Source organism: Scyliorhinus torazame, chromosome 7 (genome assembly GCF_047496885.1).
Source record: "Scyliorhinus torazame isolate Kashiwa2021f chromosome 7, sScyTor2.1, whole genome shotgun sequence".
Taxonomy (NCBI): Eukaryota; Metazoa; Chordata; class Chondrichthyes; order Carcharhiniformes; family Scyliorhinidae; genus Scyliorhinus; species Scyliorhinus torazame.
This window is the reverse complement of record NC_092713.1, coordinates 63979763-63999681: the sequence shown is the minus strand read 5'-3', so window position 1 is coordinate 63999681 and position 19919 is coordinate 63979763. Positions and strand designations below refer to the sequence as shown.

At 46.8% G+C, this 19919-nt stretch overlaps 1 protein-coding gene across 5 annotated transcripts in view; it reads left to right on the top strand.

The window, feature by feature from the left end:
* gpbp1l1 (GC-rich promoter binding protein 1-like 1) overlaps positions 1-19919 on the top strand; it is a 130728-nt gene that overhangs the window by 55748 nt on the left and 55061 nt on the right. For all 5 annotated transcript variants that reach the window (XM_072510818.1, XM_072510819.1, XM_072510822.1 and 2 more), the window contains 2 exons: positions 78-150; positions 2997-3184. In XM_072510818.1, the coding sequence (XP_072366919.1) occupies positions 78-150; positions 2997-3184 (261 nt within the window). The remainder of the gene's footprint in view (positions 1-77; positions 151-2996; positions 3185-19919) is intronic.

Genomic DNA, 19919 nt, shown 5'->3' with positions numbered 1-19919 from the left:
ATACACTTAGGCTATTAGAATTTTCTCAGTTAACATAATAAATTGACTGATATCTCGGATAAAATCTTTTTCAACAGCCATCTCTGAATCCTGATGCAGAAAAGCAAACTAGCCAGAGCAGACCTGTCAGCACACCAGCAGGAGTATGGGGTAAGAAGAGGCCGGAAAGTTGCATATATTGAAATATATGCATTGGAATTTTTATACCTTTCAGCAATACAAACTTCCTGCATGTTAGCTTTCTATATTCTCCAATGTCTGGGTGGTGCTGTGGTTAGCTCTGCTGCTTACGGCGCTGAGGACCCGGGTTCGATCCTGGCCCCGGGTCACTGATTGTGTGGAGTTTGCACATTCTCCCCGTGTCTGTGTGGGTCTCACCCCCACAACCCAAAGATGTGCAGGTTATGTGGATTGGCTGCACTAAATTGCCCCTTAATTGGAAAAAAAATTATTGGGTACTCTAAATATGTATTTTTTTAATTCTCCAATGTCTCCAGTCAAAGTTGAACCCCAAATTTAGATGATGGATTTTTAATGCAAGAAAGAATAATACTCGAGAGCAGGGCTTTCCAACTGTGGCCCACAATCCCTAATGGGGCCTCAAACTCCACAACCATATTAGTGGTTGTGGAGCAGAAAGACCTGAGACTGGCTTTAAGGCCCCATATGTCCAATTTTCATTTTCCCAGCCTGCAGTTAGCTGGGAGAGGAGTGAACAAGCCTCACTCAGTGTCTGCCTTGTACAGCCTCATTTTCTTTTCTGGCTCAGTGGTTGGGAGAGCAGTGCATATTCAAGTTACCCCATGCATAACAGGGTCCCATCAACCAAAGGGTGTCTCGATTTGAAGATCAGTGAGTGGCCTGAACATTTTCACAAAATAGTATAAATTAAAGCATTCATATTTTCTCACGTTTAAGGTTTAAGCTTTAATAATTAAATATTGAAGCTGCTGTTTTTATTTTTGTCAAAACCCCCCACCTCAAACCCACTCCACAGCTGAAGAACATCATCTCCCCACATGACCCCTCTTTGTTCAACAACTCTTGTGCCAACAAATTTTCATTCTGGGATTACACAAAGTCTAAGCCATTAAAATGGGGGTCACAACAGGAAAAGGTTTGGGAAGCACTGCTCTAGGTCAGAGGTGTCAAATTGAATTTACATGGAGACCTGGCACTTGGCAAGGGCCAGATTCAACAACTGTCATTTGGAAAGAAGTTTGATACAACATTTAAGAATCTGTAAGATTTAAATCCTAGCTACCAGGTCAATCTCCTCAATCCCCTCCAATTGCAAATCATAATGGATTAGTTGTAACAAAATCACTGATAAATCATCCTTTCTCTTTCAAACTTGAGCACAACTTTGTCATTCTGTGTGTTAATTATGTGTTGAGATTTCTGAATCGTCTTCCTTTACAATTTTTGTAAATCAGGCATGAATAGGGAAGTGTTTAAGAGTGTGCTATTGTTCTGGCATACTGTATAATACCATGCCACATACTATACTGGAGGAATTATATTTTTATCAACTAAATTGGGTAATCTTAGTGAAGCCATTATTGATAGATATAATTAGGCCATAGAGAAGCTTTTACCACCGTCTGAAGCAACTGGTCCTTTGAAAGGTAATACTCAATGAACTTCATAACTACTTTAAATCCAAGCTGCCATTGCTCCTGTTAACTTATCCATTTACAATTTAATGACCGTTTTGACAGTTTATTGTCTGATCCATGGTTCTGTTCGCTGTTTATCACCACCTGAAGTTGAGAGGGATATGTAACACAAGCAGGGCACACAAGATGAGCAGTAATCATGTTTCTTGTTTGATCCCTGGTCAATACAAATTACCTAAATGTTGGGCATGTTCAACTAATTGCAGCCAAGTTCGGTTTGTCTTCACCAAGCACATACAATTATAGCTCTTCCTAATGAGAGTTTTTATTTCAAAAGTGGGGACCCCATGACCTCCGCAATTGTAGCCAGTGGTCGTCAACCCACCATCATGAGAGGTATTCAAAATCACGTTTGAGCAGCCAGTTGTGTCTCGTGCCAATGTGCCAGACTTACATTTCGAAAACTTGATTTGCACCAAACCTTGGTTCTTGAATTTATCTATCCTCAGTATGTGAGTTTTCCAATTCCCACTTAGCCCTGAGTACTTTGCATCAGCAGAAATGTCTCTCCGGAGAGGACTGAAGAGCTAAACAGGATTGACAAGATTCGCTCATGTTGGAGAGGTCTGTAGTAGAAGGTTGCAACCCTTGTGGAGGAAAAGAAAAGTTTGGTAGTATAACTGTAAAAAGGGAAAAACTATGTTTAATTGCTCCTGAAGACCATGAGTATGAAACCAGTGTCTTGATTATATTAGACGATGCAAAAATGGCTTATTTTCTCAAATTGAACTCCTTTTTTACTTTATACAACCTAATAGAAATCAGTGCACATATGAATTAGTTCATTTTATATTGTTTTAAAGGCTAAAATGCATAAATCAAGTCACCATTGGGCACTTGCTGGAGACGATGGGTCCAAATATTTGAACTCCTGCATTAAATAATTAAAAGATTGAAGCATGCTGTGCTTTCTTAATGACCTGAATCCAAATCTAGAAATGACATGGGAGAAATTGGTCCCGATTATTCTTTTGGATTTGAAACATTTATTTTAAAACTATGTTTGGAACCTTGTTTTGGCTTCAGATGGTAATAAATTGTTATCTTATATCTGCCAAAACGAGTGAAATGCATTGAATAATGTTACTTGGGGCAGATATGCTGGCTGAATTTCAGCTTTCATTGGAACACGACTGTGTTTGTTGGTTTGAACCATAGTAATAACCTCTGCCTGGCAGGAACTGTAGATTTTACACTGGAGCATAGAAATGTGGTGTTGATTATATAAAGTGTTTCCAATGTACTGTTGAGGACTATTTGGAAAGATTAAATCATCTAGCAAACTTTATTTCTCCAACTTTGTCTTTCCAAATGCAGAAAACCCTCCAAGCGCCAAGCAGCCGGTTTCCAGGATGCTGGTCATCAAAAAAGTTTTGAAAGAGGAACCAATATTCTCAACTAGCTTTTGTTCCTCAGGAAACCATTTTGCAAACTGCAACAAAAACACTGCAAGCCCAAGCGTTTACAAAAATCTAATACCCAAACCTGCCCCTCCTCTCACAAAGGTATAGTAATCCATTGTTTGAATTATTTTGACTGTTTTTATACCATTCTTATTTTGTGAGGTATAAATGAAACCGTGAGGTATAAATGAAACCAATCAACAAAATGTTGAATTTGGAGGATACGTGGATATTTAGTGAAGGACCCACCATTCATGATTAACTGAAGAGCTTAAGGAAAGCATCAAACGTTGCGGTGGGGGGGGGGGGGTGGCAGGAGGAGGAAAGCCATATAATTGCACTAAGATGAGTGGCAGGCCAGAAGACTGGTCAGAACATAAAGAGCAGCAGAGAATGGCTGGAGGAGAAATAAATGAGAGTATGGGAAGAAGCTTGTGAAGTGAGGAAATTTAAATAATTCAACATTGATGGCTTTAAAGTAGACAAATGTAGTTCTGAACCTTTGCTTTAAAGTAAATTATTAGAGCCCTTTCTCAACATGGTGTGGGAAGTAGCAATCTCAAACTTAATGACCTTCACAGGATGGGTAAGCAAAAGTGTGATAAGCACAGAATTCAGCCTTCAGTTAGTTAAACTACAGCTGCAGCCAGTATAATGCACCGTTAAACTACAGCTGCAGCCAGTATAATGCACCTTATGAGATTTATAGTATAAAGGTGATAACCAAAAGATATAAATATGTTACACAGCCTTGGTACCAGTTGGACAAGATTAGGAGCAGGACTATGTCTCTCATTTGCTTTTGAATCAAGTCTCGGGCATTTACAACTTGCATCTTGAGTGGTTTCAATCTTTGACCACAACAGTTGCTCGAAATGTAAAAATGGATGGCAAATGTTTCTTTGATGTTTCAAAAGGAAAAGAGTAAGTCAATTGAGTGTTGGTCCTCTAGAAAAATATGATGGGAAGTTAAGAGTAGATAATAAGGAAATGGCAGATGAAATGAACAAATATTTTGCTTCTGTTTTCTTTATAGAACAATACAGCACAGGAACAGGCCCTTTAGCCCTCCATGCCTGTACCGGTCATGACACGACCCTTGGCTAAAACCCTCAGCCCTTCCTACTGCCGTATCCCTCCATACCCATCATATCCATGTATTTGTCGAGATGCCTTTCGAACACCATTAATGTATCTGCTTCCACAACCTCCCTGGGCAACACGTTCCAGGCGCTCGCCACCTCTGTGTAGTTTAAAAAAAAAAAAAACTGCCTCGCCCATCTCCTCTAAACTTTGCCCCACGTACCTTAAATCTATGTCCCCTGGTGACTGGACCCCCCCCCCCCCCCTGGGAAAGAGTGCCTGCCCATCCACTCTATCCATGTCCCTCATCTTGTAGACCTCTATCAGGTCATCCCTCCACCTTCGTCATGCCAATGAAAACAGTCCGAGTCTATTCAGCCTCTCCGCATAGCTAACGCCCTCCAAATAAGGCAACATCCTGGTAAACCTCCTCTGCACCCTCTCCAAATCCTCCACAACCTTCTGGTAGTGTGGCGACCAGAATTGTGCGCAATATTCCAAGTGTGCCACTACCAAGGATCTATACAACTGTAGCATGACTTGCCAGTTTTTATACTCCCATGTCCCACCCAATGTAGACTAGCATTCCATATGCTTCCTTGACTACCTTGCCCACTTGTGTTGCCACTCTCTACTGTCTGTGGACCTGCATGCCCAGATCTCTCTGACTTTCTGTATTCCAAAGAGTTTTGCCATTTACGATATATTTCCCCTCTGTTGGACTATAGAGGAGAACCATTCCAGTAATAGCTGTGTATCAAAAGCTGAAAGGGAGAGGGAAACTTGGTGAAAGTACAATCACTTGGGAAGCCTTACTGAGCAAACTGATGGAGCTGTAGGCTAATAGGTCTCTGGGTCCTGATGGACTTAATCCTAGGATCTTGAGAAAGGTGGCTAATGAGGTAGTTGCTGTTAATTTTCCAAAATTAGTTAGATTCTGGAAAAGCTCCATATGACTGGAAAGTAGCAAATATAACTCCACTGTTCAAGAAGGGAGGGAAGCGGAATACCGGGAGCTACAAACCATTAGCTGGGGATTTAGGAAAAACTCAAGGTTATTGGGGAAAGTCAGCATGGTTTTGTGAATGGAAAATCATGTTTAACAAAATAATTGGAGTTCTTTGTAGGTGCAACGTACACCGTGGGTAAAGGTGTACTGTGCTTGGATTTCCAGAAAGCACTTGATAAAGTGTCACATCAAAGGTTACTACAGAAGATAAAAGCTCATGGTGTAGGGGGTAACATATTTGCATGGATGGAAGATTAGCTGGTTGACAGGAAACAGTGAGTATGCATAAATGGGTTGTTTTCTGATTTTCAGTATGTAACGAGTGGAATCCTGCAGCCACTTCAACTTTTCACAATTTATATCAGTGACTTAGATGAGGGGAACAAAGTCAAGAAAGCTAAATTGCAGATGACACACAGATGGGTAAGAAAATATATTGTGAAGAGGACATGAGGTTGTAGATGGGTGTAGATAGTTGAATGAATGGACAAACATCTGGCAGATGGAGTATAATGTGGGAAAATGCGAAGTTCATTTTAGCAAAAGAATAAAATAGAGTGTTACTTAAATGGAGAATGACTGCAGGATTCCGAGGTGCAGAGAGATCTAGGTGTTAGAGTGCATGAGTCACTAAAAATTAGTATGCAGGTACAATGGTACAAGTATTTTAAAAGGTTCATAGAATACTGTCCTTTATTAAGAGGGGAATTGAACAAAGTAAGGATGTTGCTCTTCAGTTACGCAGGGCATCAGTGAGATCACACCTTCAATACTGTGATCTGATAGATGTGTAGAAGATCCTGAAAATGGTTGGTGTGGAAATTATGTTTCTTGTGAGTTTATCCAGAACTAGGGGCCACTGTTTTAAAATTAGAGGTGGCCCTTTTAAGACAGATGAGAATTTTTTTCTGAGGTTTGTGAGGCTTTGGGGTTCTCTGCTTCAAAGTGGCGGCGGCAGAGGTTGTTGAATATCTTTAAGATGGTGATGGATAGATTTTTGTCAGGTAATGGAATCAAACATTATTGGGGGTAAATGGGAATGTAGAATTAGAAACACAAATAGATCAGCCATGATTTTATTGAATGACTGGAATGTATAGGTTATTGGTGATTATGCTGCGGGATTATTGTGGCGTTTTGATTCTTTTGTCTTTCTTGCTCTGTATTTAAAATGTTGGGGATGGTTAGGATAAAGGGGTTGTTGACCAGGGGATTGCCATTGTATTTGTTATTGTTAATTGTTTGTCGATGGGTGTATTTTGATGATGTGAAAAAGGAAGAGAATAAAAATATATTTTTTTAAAAGAAAGATTTTATTGAATGACTGAGCAGGCTTGAGGGGCAGAATGGCATACTCTTTCATATATTCCTATTGGGACAAACAATAAAGATAAATTATGCAATTAAATGGACATGTTCTAATTGCAAATAAAAATATCAGATGCCCAAATATAGAACAATTTCACTATATTGGATAAGGCAAAAAAACCTCTGTTTTTCAATTTGTTAATTAGAGAATAATAATTAGAATAATCAGTGTGATGTAACTGATGTACTTATTAGTTAAAGATGATACAGTTGTGTATGCAAGCAATACATATATCTATGTACTCCAGTAGAAGACCCCTTGGCGAGATATGAGCTTAAACCTTGCCAGGTGGTTTACAATCTTCAGTTTCTATTTATTCTGAACTTCATTGATGTAACAACAACTTCTGGACAATTATTGAGCAACGTCAGGCAATCTGCTTCACATCTATTAACTTTTAAGACTACTGCCATGTGACCCCTGTATGCCATATGCTACTTTACTAGTTGGTGACAGTGTTTAACCCAAAAACTTCATACTCTTTTTTTAAAAAGAAATATATTTTATTCGCAATTTTTGGCCAACCATAAAAGTACATTGTGTATCTTTTACACAGTAATATAACAATATAAATAACAATGGCCAGTTTTTTAAACAAGAAATAAATAATATATAAACAACATCAAAATTAAAAAACAAAACAAAACTAAATGGCAACTGCCTTGTCCAAAATAAATACTCTCCAAAAATACAATTCAGCAGTCCAGTGTACAATTACCTATAACAACAACCTATACATATTATACTTATACACTAACATCCCTGAGAGTCCTTCTGGTTCCTCTCTCTCTCTCTCTCTCTCTCTCTCTCTCTCTCTCTCTCTCTCTCTCTTCCCCCCCCCCCCCCACCCCCCCGGGTTGCTGCTGCTGCCTTCTTCTTTTCCATTACCTCTATCTTTCTGTGAGGTATTCGACCAACGGTTGCCACTGCCTGGTGAACCCTTGAGCCGATCCCCTTGGGGCGAACTTAATCCGTTCCAGCTTTATAAACCCTGCCATGTCATTCATCCAGGTCTCCACACCCGGGGGCTTGGCTTCCTTCCACATCAACAGTATCCTGCGCCTGGCTACTAGGGACGCAAAGGCCAAAACATCAGCCTCTTTCGCCTCCTGCACTCCCGGCTCTTCTGCAACCCCGAATATAGCCAACCCCCAGCTTGGTTCGACCTGGACCCCCACCACCTTCGAAAGCACCTTTGTCACCCCCACCCAAAACCCCTGTAGTGCCGGACATGACCAGAACATGTGGGTGTGATTCGCTGGGCTTCTCAAGCATCTCGCACACCTATCCTCTACTCCAAAAAATGTACTGAGCCGTGCTCCAGTCATATGCGCCCTGTGTAACACCTTAAATTGAATCAGGCTTAGCCTGGCACACGAGGACGATGAGTTTACCCTACTTAGGGCATCAGCCCACAGCCCCTCCTCAATCTCCTCCCCCAGCTCTTCTTCCCATTTCCCTTTCAGCTCATCTACCATAATCTCCCCCTCGTCCCTCATTTCCCTATATATGTCTGATACCTTACCGTCCCCCACCCATGTCTTCGAGATCACTCTATCCTGCACCTCCTGCGTCGGGAGCTGCGGGAATTCCCTCACCTGTTGCCTCGCAAAAGCCCTCAGTTGCATATACTAGAATGCATTCCCTTGGGGCAACCCATATTTTTCGGTCAGCGCTCCCAGACTTGCAAACGTCCCATCTACAAACAGATCTCTCAATTGTGTTACTCCTGCTCTTTGCCATGTCCCAAATCCCCCATCCATTCTCCCCGGAGCAAACCTATGGTTATTTCTTATCGGGGACCACACCGAGGCTCCCGTCTTTCCCCTATGCCGTCTCCACTGCCCCCAAATTTTCAGAGTAGCCACCACCACCGGGCTTGTGGTGTATTTCTTCGGTGAGAACGGCAACGGCGCCGTCACCATAGCTTGTAGCGAGTCCCCCTGCAGGACGCCCTCTCCAGTCTCTTCCACGCCGCTCCCTCCTCTTCTCCCATCCACTTACATACCATTGAGATATTGGCGGCCCAGTAGTACTCACTTAGGCTCGGTAGTGCCAGCGCCCCCCTATCCCTACTACGCTGCAAAAATCCCTTCCTCACTCTCTGGGTCTTCCCGGCCCACACACAACTCATGATACTCTTCTCAATCCTTTTGAAAAAAGCCTTCGCGATCACCACCGGGAGGCACTGAAACACAAAGAGGAATCTCAGGAGGACCACCATTTTAACCACCTGCACCCTCCCTGCCAGTGACGGGGATACCATGTCCCATCTCTTGAAGTCCTCCTCCATCTGTTCCACCAACCGCGTTAAATTTAACCTATGCAATGTACCCCAATTCTTGGCTATCTGGATCCCCAAGTAGCGAAAGTCCCTTGTTACCTTCCTCAGCGGTAAGTCCTCTATTGCTCTGCTCCCCTGGATGCACCACAAACAACTCACTTTTCCCCATGTTCAGTTTATATCCTGAAAATTCTCAACTCCCCAAGTATCCGCATTATCTCTGGCATCCCCTCCGCCCGGTCCGCCACATACAACAACAAATCCTCTGCATACAGAGATACCCGGTGTTCTTCTCCTCTCCTGAGTACTCCCCTCCACTTCCTGGAACCCCTCAATGCTATTGCCAGGGGCTCAATCGCCAGTGCAAACAATAATGGGGACCGAGGACATCCCTGCCTCGTCCCTCTATGGAGCCGAAAATACGCAGACCCTCGTCCATTCGTGACCACGCTCTCCATCGGGGCCCTATACAGCAGCTGTACCCATCTAATATACTCCTCTCCAAAGCCAAATCTCCTCAACACCTCCCACAAATAATCCCACTCCACTCTATCAAATGCTTTCTCGGCATCCATCGCCACTACTATCTCCGTTTCTCCCTCTGGTGGGGCCATCATCATTACCCCTAACAACCTCCGTATATTCGTATTCAGCTGTCTCCCCTTCACAAACCCAGTTTGGTCCTCATGGACCACCCCCGGGACACAATCCTCTATCCTCATTGCCATTACCTTGGCCAGAATCTTAGCGTCTACGTTCAGGAGGGAAATAGGCCTATAGGACCTGCATTGCAGCGGGTCTTTTTCCTTCTTTAGGAGAAGCGATATCGTTGCCTCTGACATAGTCGGGGGCAGCTGTCCCCTTTCCCTCGCCTCATTAAAGGTTCTCATCAGTAGCGGGGCGAGCAAGTCCACATATTTCCTGTAAAATTCAACTGGGAATCCATCCGGTCCCGGGGCCTTCCCCGCCTGCATGCTCCTAATTCCTTTCACTACTTCCTCCATTTCGATCTGTGCTCCCAGTCCCACCCTCTCCTGCTCCTCCACCTTAGGAAATTCCAGCTGGTCCAGAAAACACATCATTCTCTCCTTCCCATCCGGGGGCTGAGCTTCATATAATCTTTCATAGAATGCCTTGAACACTCCATTCACTCTCTCCGCTCCCCGCTCCATCTCTCCCTCCTCATCCCTCACTCCCCCTATTTCCCTCGCTGCTCCCCTTTTCCTCAATTGGTGGGCCAGCAACCTGCTCGCCTTCTCCCCATATTCGTACTGTACACCCTGTGCCTTCCTCCACTGTGCCTCTGCAGTACCCGTAGTCAGCAACTCAAATTCTACGTGTAGCCTTTGCCTTTCCCTGTACAGTCCTTCCTCCGGTGCCTCTGCATATTGCCTGTCCACCCTCAGAAGTTCTTGCAGCAACCGCTCCCGTTCCCTACTCTCCTGCTTTCCTTTATGTGCCCTGATTGATATCAGCTCCCCTCTAACCACTGCCTTCAGCGCCTCCCAGACCACTCCCACCTGGACCTCCCCATTATCATTGAGTTCCAAGTACTTTTCAATACACCCCCTCACCCTTAGACACACACCCTCATCCGCCATTAGTCCCATGTCCATTCTCCAGGGTGGATGCTGTTCTTTTTCCTCCCCTATCTCCAAGTCCACCCAGTGTGGAGCGTGATCCGAAATAGCTATAGCCGTATACTCCGTCCCCCTCACCTTCGGGATCAACGCCCTTCCCAAAACACAAAAGTCTATTCGCGAATAAACTTTGTGGACATAGGAGAAAAACGAAAACTCCTTACTCCTAGGTCTGCTAAATCTCCATGGGTCTACTCCTCCCATCTGCTCCATAAAGTCTTTAAGCACCTTGGCTGCTGCCGGCCTCCTTCCAGTCCTGGACCTCGATCTGTCCAGCCCTGGTTCCAGCACCGTGTTAAAATCTCCACCCATTACCAACTTCCCCACCTCTAGGTCCGGGATACGTCCTAACATGCGCCTCATAAAGTTGGCATCATCCCAGTCCGGGGCATATACGTTCACTGAGACCACCGCCTCCCCCTGTAATTTGCCACTCACCATCACGTATCTGCCCCCACTATCTGCCACTATGGTCTTTGCCTCAAACATTACCCGCTTCCCCACTAGTATAGCCACCCCCCTATTTTTCGCATCTAGCCCCGAATGAAACACCTGCCCCACCCATCCTTTGCGTAGTCTAACCTGGTCTATCAGTTTCAAATGCGTCTCCTGTAACATAACCACATCTGCCTTAAGTTTCTTAAGGTGTGCGAGTACCCGTGCCCTCTTTATCGGCCCGTTCAGCCCTCTCACATTCCACGTGATCAGCTGGGTTGGGGGGCTCTTTACCCGCGCCCCCCCTTGTCGATTAGCCATCCCCTTTTATCCAGCTCCTCACCCGGTTCCCACGCAACTGTGTCCCCCCCAGGCGGTGCCCACCCCACCCCATGCCAGCTCCCCCCTCTCCCCAGCAGCAGCAGCCCAATAATTCCCCCCTCCCTCCCCCCCGCTAGATCCCCCACTAGCGTAGTTACACCCCCCATGTTGCTCCCAGAAGTCAGCAAACTCTGGCCGACCTCGGCTTCCCCCCGTGACCTCGGCTCGCACCGTGCGACGCCCCCTCCTTCCTGCTTCCCTATTCCCGCCATAATTATCATAGCGCGGGAACAAAGCCCGCGCTTCCCTTTTGGCCCCGCCCCCAATGGCCAACGCCCCCAGCTCCTCCACCTCCCTTCCTCCCTCCCCCACAACCTGTGGAAGAGAGAAAAGTTACCGGGTCGCAGGATTAACAACAAAATCATCTCTTCCCCCCTTTTTCCCCCCCTCTTCGCCCCCCCATATTCGCCCCACCACTTTGTCTCAAACGTTCTTTTTTAATAACCCGCTTATTCCAATTTCTTTTCAACAATAAATGTCCACGCCTCATCCGCCGTTTCAAAGTAGTGGTGCTTCCCTTGATATGTGACCCACAGTCTTGCCGGCTGCAGCATTCCAAATTTAATCATCTTTTTATGAAGCACCGCCTTGGCCCGATTAAAGCTCGCCCTTCTCGCCACCTCCGCACTCCAGTCTTGATATACGCGGATCACCGCGTTCTCCCACCTACTGCTCCGAGTTTTCTTTGCCCATCTGAGGACCATCTCTCTGTCCTTAAAACGGAGGAATCTCACCACTGGCTCTGGGAATTTCTCCTGCTCTCGGTCCTCGCGCCATCACTCGGTATGCTCCCTCCACCTCCAACGGACCCGTCGGGGCCTCCGTTCCCATTAACGAGTGCAGCATCGTGCTCACACATGCCCCGACGTCCGCCCCTTCTGCACCTTCAGGAAGACCAAGAATCCTTAAATTCTTCCTCCTCGCATTATTCTCCAGCACCTCCAGCCTTTCCACACATCGTTTATGGTGTGCCTCGTGCATCTCCGTCTTCACCACCAGGCCCTGTATATCGTCCTCGTTCTCGGCAGCCTTTGCCTTCACGACCCGAAGCTCCCGCTCCTGGGTCTTTTGCTCATCTTTTAGCCCTTCAATCGCCTGTAATATCGGGGCCAACAGCTCCTTCTTCATCTCCTTTTTAAGCTCTTCCACGCAGCGTTTCAAAAACTCGTGTTGTTCAGGGCCCCATATTAAACTACCACCTTCCGACGCCATCTTGGTTTTTGCTTGCCTTCCTTGCCGCTGCTCTAAAGGATCCACCGCAATCCGGCCACTTTCCCCTCCTTTTTCCATCCGTATCCAGGGGGGATTTCCTTCTGGTTTACCGCACAGTGCTTTTAGCCGTTAAAATTGCTGTTGGGGCTCTTATTAAGAGCCCAAAAGTCCGTTCCACCGGGAGCTGCCGAAACGTGCGACTTAGCTGGTCATCGCCGCACCCGGAAGTCAAAACAAAAAAACTTCATACTCATTGGTAGACAAGAATGTCCCATCTTTTAACAGTAGAGAATAAGATGGGCATACATTATAAATATTCCACACTTTTCTCAGTATATTAGTAACTTAGTTTAGACATTGACTCATAATTATTAATGCTGATCCTTTATTTCTGTAAATTATTTTAATCTATGCTTTTGGCTGCCTCGACCGTGGCTCTGCAATTCCCTTCCGAAACCTCTGTCTCTCTTATCTCTCTTTCCTGCTTTAAGACACTCCTTAAAACCAATCTCTTTGACCAAGCTTTGACCTATGTTATTTGATTGGGTGTCAAGTTTTGTTTACTCATGCTCCTGTGAAGTGTCTTGAGATGTTTTACCACATTAAAGGCACTAAATAAATACAAGTTGTTCTGAAATTATGCTAAACTTTATAAAATGCCACATCTTGATTTTAGCTTGCAGAATTGTAATGACTGCACAGTAGCACAGTGGTTAGCACTATTGCTTCACAGCGCCAGGGTCCCAGGTTCGATTCCTGGCTTGGGTCACTGTGAAGTCTGCATGGGTTTCCTCCGGGTGCTCTGACGGTTTCCTCCCACAAGTCCCAAAAGACTTGCTGTTAGGTAATTTGGATATTCTGAATTCTCCCTCCGTGTACCTGAACAGGCGTCTGAATGTGGTGAGTAGGGGCTTTTCACAGTACCTTCATTGCAGTGTTAATGTATGCCTACTTGCGACTATTCTTATTATAAACCACATGTTAGCTGTATTTCACAGAATCTAGTCTGAATACAGATATTAATTGTGTATTTAGTTACATTGATTTTCTAGTAAATATTTTAAACCTGCCAAATCTCATCTAATGTATGTCTGTGTTTTTGAACTTTATGTAGCCCTTTGTTAATTATTCCATGATTGGCCGGGGGTAGGTTGGGGGGGGGGGAGTCTGAGAAATCTGACAGACGTCTAATTCCTATACATTTACCCTGTTTCCACATGGGTGAGTCCAGAGCAAGTGAGCATGATTTTATCTATTGGATATATTGAGGAGACTGAAGAAGCTCCTGCCGGTCAGCGATATCGTGGTCTTTTTTGGGGGATTCTCCGCTGTTTTAAAAAAAAAAAAAAAAAAAATTTAACTTCTCGGGGGTCGGCCCTGCCTCCCTCACCCAAGCATTAAAGCTCCGTTTCATGGAGCTGGTCCCGGTGGGTTCGGTGGAGAGGCTGCACGTGGAGGAGGAGCGGGACAGCCTGTAAGCCGGACCTGAAAAGTTGAAAGGAGAAGCAGGGGCGGAGCCAAACGGGGGCCGAGGCGGCAGGCCCGAAGCCAGGGCGTGATGTAGGAGCGATGCCCGACATCGGATGGCTCCCGCCTAGAACGTGGTAAGAAGACTGACGCATGGTCCCAGGGAAATTCTCGAGGAATACAGAAAGGAAGAGAAAGTAGTTTTAAAGAAATTTGGTGCAAGTTTTTTTCCCCCCTTTTTCTTTTTGAAGGAAGAGAATTTTTCTATTGTTTTTTCTATTTTATTAAAAAAGAAAGAAAGGATCGAAGAAGGAAAGGAGGGTGGGGAAAAAGGAAAAATAATAAGCCATTAAAGGATGCGAAAAGCAGCGTGGAGGAAGCGCAGGCTCTCCGTTGAAAGGGAAGATGAGCAAAAGTGCTGACAAGATGGCGGTTGCCGGACCGCATGGTGGGGCCTCACTACTTACGGTGGAGAAGATGACTGAGGTGATGGCGGTGGAGCTGGAAAAGCAGTTTGCGAGGCACATGGAGGCTTTGAGGAAGGAGACGGCTGTCGCATTGAAGTCATTGGTGGAGGAGGCAATCGCCCCGGTGAAGGTAGTTGTGGCAAAGACATCGGCCGAGGTGAGAGAGCAGGGCAAGAAGATGAAGGAAGTGGAGGAGGCCGCGCCGCAGCACAGCGACTAGTTCACCTCGTTGGGGGACGAGCTGCGGAGGGTGGTGGAGGTCAACAGAGGACTCCGAGCAAAGCTCAGGACTTGGAGAACCGTTCGAGGTGGCACAATCTGAGATCTGAGAATTGTGGTCTTGCCCGAAGGGACCGAGGACCCAAGGCCAACACAGTACTTCACTAAGAAGTTGGCGGAGTTGATAGGGGAGGGTGAGAACCCCTCCCGGTACGAGCTGGACCGAGCTCCTCGGTCATTAAGGCCGAAGCCCAAAGTGAATGAGCCGCCAAGAGCAGTAATTATCTGCTTCAATAAGTACTGCATGAAGGAGAAGGTGTTAAGCTGGGTGAAGCAGAAGTGCAAGGTGCAGTGGGATGGTGCAGAAGCGCGAGGTGCAGTGGGATGGTGCTGGAGTTCGGACCTACCAGGACTTGATGGTGGAGTTGGCAAAAAGACGAGTGGCGTTTGGGCAAGTGAAGGCGGCGCTGTACAAAAAGGGGGTGCGATTTGGTATGGTATACCCGGCAAAGCTGAGGGTGACTTATGATGCCAAAGACTTTTATTTTGAGATAGCGGAGGTGGCTGAGGCGTTCATGAGGGCAGAAGGCTTGGGACAGATGTGAGGAGCGGAGCTGGAAGAGAGACTGTGGACTGTGATTGGGGAGCTGGAAAATGTATAAATGCTATAACTTTCTTTTTACTGACGTATATTGTAATTTACTTCTCTTCACATTGTTACAGAGTTGAAGTTATTGGTTGATTTGATTGGCATTCTGTGTTGCGACGGTTATATCTTCAGTGAATTGTATGGGTTGGATTGTTGTTTTTTTTTTTCTTTGGAACTGGGTGGGAGGGGACGGTATATCTTGGCGGGGGGGAGCCACCCACGCTTGCTAACTAAAGTCGGCTCGAACAGTGGTGAGGTGAGAGGAGGGTTGCGGACATTGGAGCTTGAGTAGAAGGTTTCGATGGGCCGAGGAGGCGTGCGAGGGGGAGGGAAGGGATTGATGCTGGGAGATGTTTTTTCGAGAGGAAATGTAGGGGGGGGGGGGTGGTTTGATAATAATGGATAGGGGTGGTTCAGGCTCATGAGGCAGGGCCCGGTGGTATGATGGTGGATAGAAAGGGTTGGGGGGGGGGTGAGGTGAGAGACCCCCAGTTAGGATAGTCACGTGGAATGTGAGGGGGTTAGGAAAAGTTTGAAAGCCGATGTGGCAATGCTGCAGGAGACTGCAGATCAGGGGGGTGGATAAGTGATTGTGACAGGAGCGCTGGAGGGGAGGTTAGTGGTGCTGTTAAGTTTATACGGCCCCAATTGGGACCATGTGGGATTCGCAAAGAAGGTGTTTGGGGCCATCCCCGACTTGGAGACACACAAACTGATCGTGGGGTGGGGGGGGACTGGAACTTGGTGCAGGAGCCAAGGTGGGACAGGTCATGGCCGCACTCGCTGTTCCCATCGGGGGGACAAAGACGTTGGCTGGGCTAATGGTGGAAATGGGAAGGGTGGACCCTTGGAGGTTTCTGCACCCGAGGGAACGGGAGTACTTTTTTTTTTTTCCCTCAGCAGTCCATAAGGTGTACTCGCGGATCGACTTTTTCATGGTGGGGAAGGCTTTGCTGGCTGGGGTTAAGGGGTCGGAATATTAGGCAATTGCAGTGTCAGATCATGCTCCGCATTGGGTGGATATAGTACTGGAGAAGGTAGCGCAGAGGCCGGGGTGGAAATTAGATGTGGGACTTTTGGGGGACCAAGTGTTCTGTGACAAAATTGGAAAGGTAATTAAGGAATATATAGGTTTCAACTGTACGGGTGAGGTGTCGAAGGCAGTTGTTTGGGAGGCTCTAAAGGTGGTGGTGAGGGGGGAGTTGATTTTGTTTAAGGCAAGGGTGGACAAAGAGGAGAGGTCGGAGCGGCAGAGGGTAATAGATGGGATGTTGGAGGTAGATAGGAATTATGCAGAAGATGGGGACCCAGCAAAGCTGGAAAAGAGGAAGGAACTGCAGGCGAGTTTTGACCGACTATCTACCAGGAAGGCGGTGCGCCAACTGAGATGAGCAAGGGGGGCAGTTTGCGAACATGGAGATAAGTATGTTAGCAGGTCCGCTCTGGAGGGAAGCAGTGGCAAAGGAAATTGTTCAGGTGAGGGATCGGGCAGGGAAGTTGGTGGTGGCTCTGGATCTGATTAACCAGGTTTTTGAGGAATTGTACAGGTCAGAGCCACCTGGGGGAGACCGTGAGATGCAGGAATTTCTAGATGGGTTGGAGTACCCGAGGTTAGGGGAGGGGGACGGGGCTACATTAGAAGGAGCAATAGTGGAGCAGGAGATAAAGAATGCGATTGGGAGGATGCAGTCGGGGAAGGTGTCAGGTCCGGATGGGTTTCCGGTGGAATATTATTAAAAATTCAAGGATAAGCTGGCACCCCTGATGGTGGGGATGTTTGAAGAGGCGATAGGGAAGGGGGTGTTGCTACAAACTTTGGGGCAGGCGTCAATTTCCCTGTTGCTAAAAAAAGATAAGGATCCGACGGAGTGTGGGTCATATAGGCCCATATAGCTTCTGAATGTGGACGCAAAAGTATTGGCGAAGGTGCTGGCGGGTAGGCTGGAGGAGTGCCTCCTGAAGATGATAGGTGAAGATCAGACGGGGTTCGTGAGAGGGAGGCAGCTCTTTTCAAATGTTAGAAGGGTATTGAATGTCGTTATGGCACCAGCAGAGGGGAAGGAAGCTGAGGTGGTTGTGGCATTGATTTGGGATTGGACCAAGATTTGTGAACTGGGTAAAGCTACTATACAAGGAGCCGAGGGCGAGTGTCCGCACAAACAACATCAGCTCGAGATACCGTGGGACTAGGCAGGGATGTCCCATGTCTCCCCCCCCCCCCCCCCCTGCTGTTTGCTCTCGCGATTGAGCCGTTGGTCATCGCATTAAGAAGTTCGGGGTAATGGAAAGAAATAGTGCGGGGTGGGGATAGAGCATAGGGTGTCCTTATATGCCGATGACTTGCTGTTATACGTGTCGGAACCGAGTGTCAATGGGGGGAATATTGGAGCTGCTTCAAGTGTTTGGGTCTTTCTCGGGCTACAAACTAAATCTAGACAAGAGTGAGTATTTTGTGGTGTCTCGGCCAGGGGTGGTGGGGTTGCCATTCTGTAGGGCAGGGACTCACTTTAGGTACCTGGGGGTGCAGGTACAACATTTCTAGTTTGATGGGGAGAGTGAAAGCTGATTTGGCAAGGTGAGATGGTCTCCCTCTGTCACTGGCGGGTCGGGTACAGGCGGTTAAAATGAACGGGTTGCCGCGATTTCTGTTTTTTTTTTCAATGCCTGCTGATTTTCCTGCCAAAGGCTTTTTTCAGAGAGATTGAGGGAAGGATTACGTTGTTCATATGGGGAGGGACGGTGGCCAGAGTTAGAAAGGTGCTGCTACAGAGGGGAAGGCAGACGGGGGGTTTGGGTCTTCCGAACCTGATGTATTACTACTGGGCGGCGAATGTGGAGAAGGTGCAGAGCTGGGTCAGAGAGGTTGATTCCCGGTGGGTCAGAATGGAGGAGAGTTTGTGCAGGGGGTCAGATTGAAAGCACTAGCAACAGCGCCGCTCCCAATAGCCCCGGGGAAATAGTCGGGGAGTCCGGTAATAATAACTTCATTGAGAATTTGGAGGCAGTTTCACCAACACTTCGGGTTTGGGGCAGTGTCAATGCAAATGCTGATTCGGGGGAACCACCGATTTGAGCCAGGGAGGTGGGATGGAAATTTTCGGAAATGGGAGGAGAAGGGGATTAAGACACTGAAACATTTGCTTCTCTGGGGTCGATTTGCACGACTGAAGGAGCTGGAAGCGAAGTATGGGCTGGAGCAGGGGGAAATGTTTAGATACATGCAGGTTCAAGATTTTGCCAGAAAGATATTGAGCTTCCCGAGGGAGCTGGCCTCCACGTTGCTGGAGGAGATGCTGACGACGGGGGGACTGGAGAAGGGGTAGTGTCAGCGGTTTACGGGGCTATTTTGGAGAAGGCACCACTGGAAGGGATCAAAGCAAAGTGGGAGGAAGAGTTGGTAGAGGATATGGAGGAGGGGTTCTGGTGAGGTGCTCCGGAGAGTGAATGCCTCCACCTCATGCGCGAGGTTGGGGCTGATCCAGCTGAAGATGGTATACAGAGCGCACCTCACGAGGGCAAGGATGAGCCGATTCTTTGAGGGAGTGGAAGATGTGTGTGAATGTTGCGGGGGGCGGGGGGGGGGCCCGCTAATCGCGTTTGTATGTTTTGGTCCTGTCCAAAGCTAGAGGATTACTGGAAGGAGGTTTTCGGGGTAATTTCTAAAGTGGTGCACATGAAACTGGACCCGGGTGGCCATATTCGGGGTGTCGGACCAACCAGGGTTGGAAACTGGTGCGGAGGCAGATGTTGTAGCCTTCGCCTCGTTGATCGCCCGAAGGAGGATCCTGATGGGTTGGAGAACAACCTCTCCACCCTGTGTCCTGGCGTGGCTCTTGAGAAGGTGAGCCACGCCAAGTTTGAACTGAGGGGAAGGATGGAGGGGTTCTACAATTCATGGGCATTATTCATTATGCACTTTCAAGAACTGGATAACATTGAACATTAGTTTGGGGGTGGTGGGAGGGGTTGGTTGGGAGGTTTGGGGGGAGGAGGCGGTGTGTGTTTATGGTGACTATGGGTGATTTCTGATTCCTTTTTGTCATTTGTTTATGTCAACATGCGGGCTAATGTTTGGGGTTTGGTGGGAGGATGGGGGTTGTTATTGATATGGGGATTGACATTTGTTACTGATTATTGTTTATTGTTGGTGGGTGTAAATTTGGTAGAAAATGTGAAAAAGGAGGAGAATAAAAACTATTTAAAAAAAAAAAAAAAAGATCTATTGAGGAGACACTGCTGCCTCACGGCGCAAGGACTTGGGTTCGATCCCGGATCTGCGTTACTGTCTGTGTGGTGTTTGCACATTCTCCCTGTATCTGCGTGGGTCTCATTCCCACAACCCAAAAGATGTGCAGGGTAGATGATTGGCTACACTAAATTGCCCTTAATTGGCAAAAAAATAATAATTCGGTACTCTTAAGTTTATAAGAAATAAAGATATACTGAGGAGCGGTTTCTTTATGCAGAGAACTGGAACTTATTGTCATGTGTGGTTGAAGAGGTAGAGAGACGCATAATGTGTAAGAGAAGGCCATGGAAGGATATAAGGGCAGGATGGAAAGATTGAGTTGGAGGAGGCACCTACAGGTTAGTAGCAGGCCATTAGCCTACTCCACCATTTG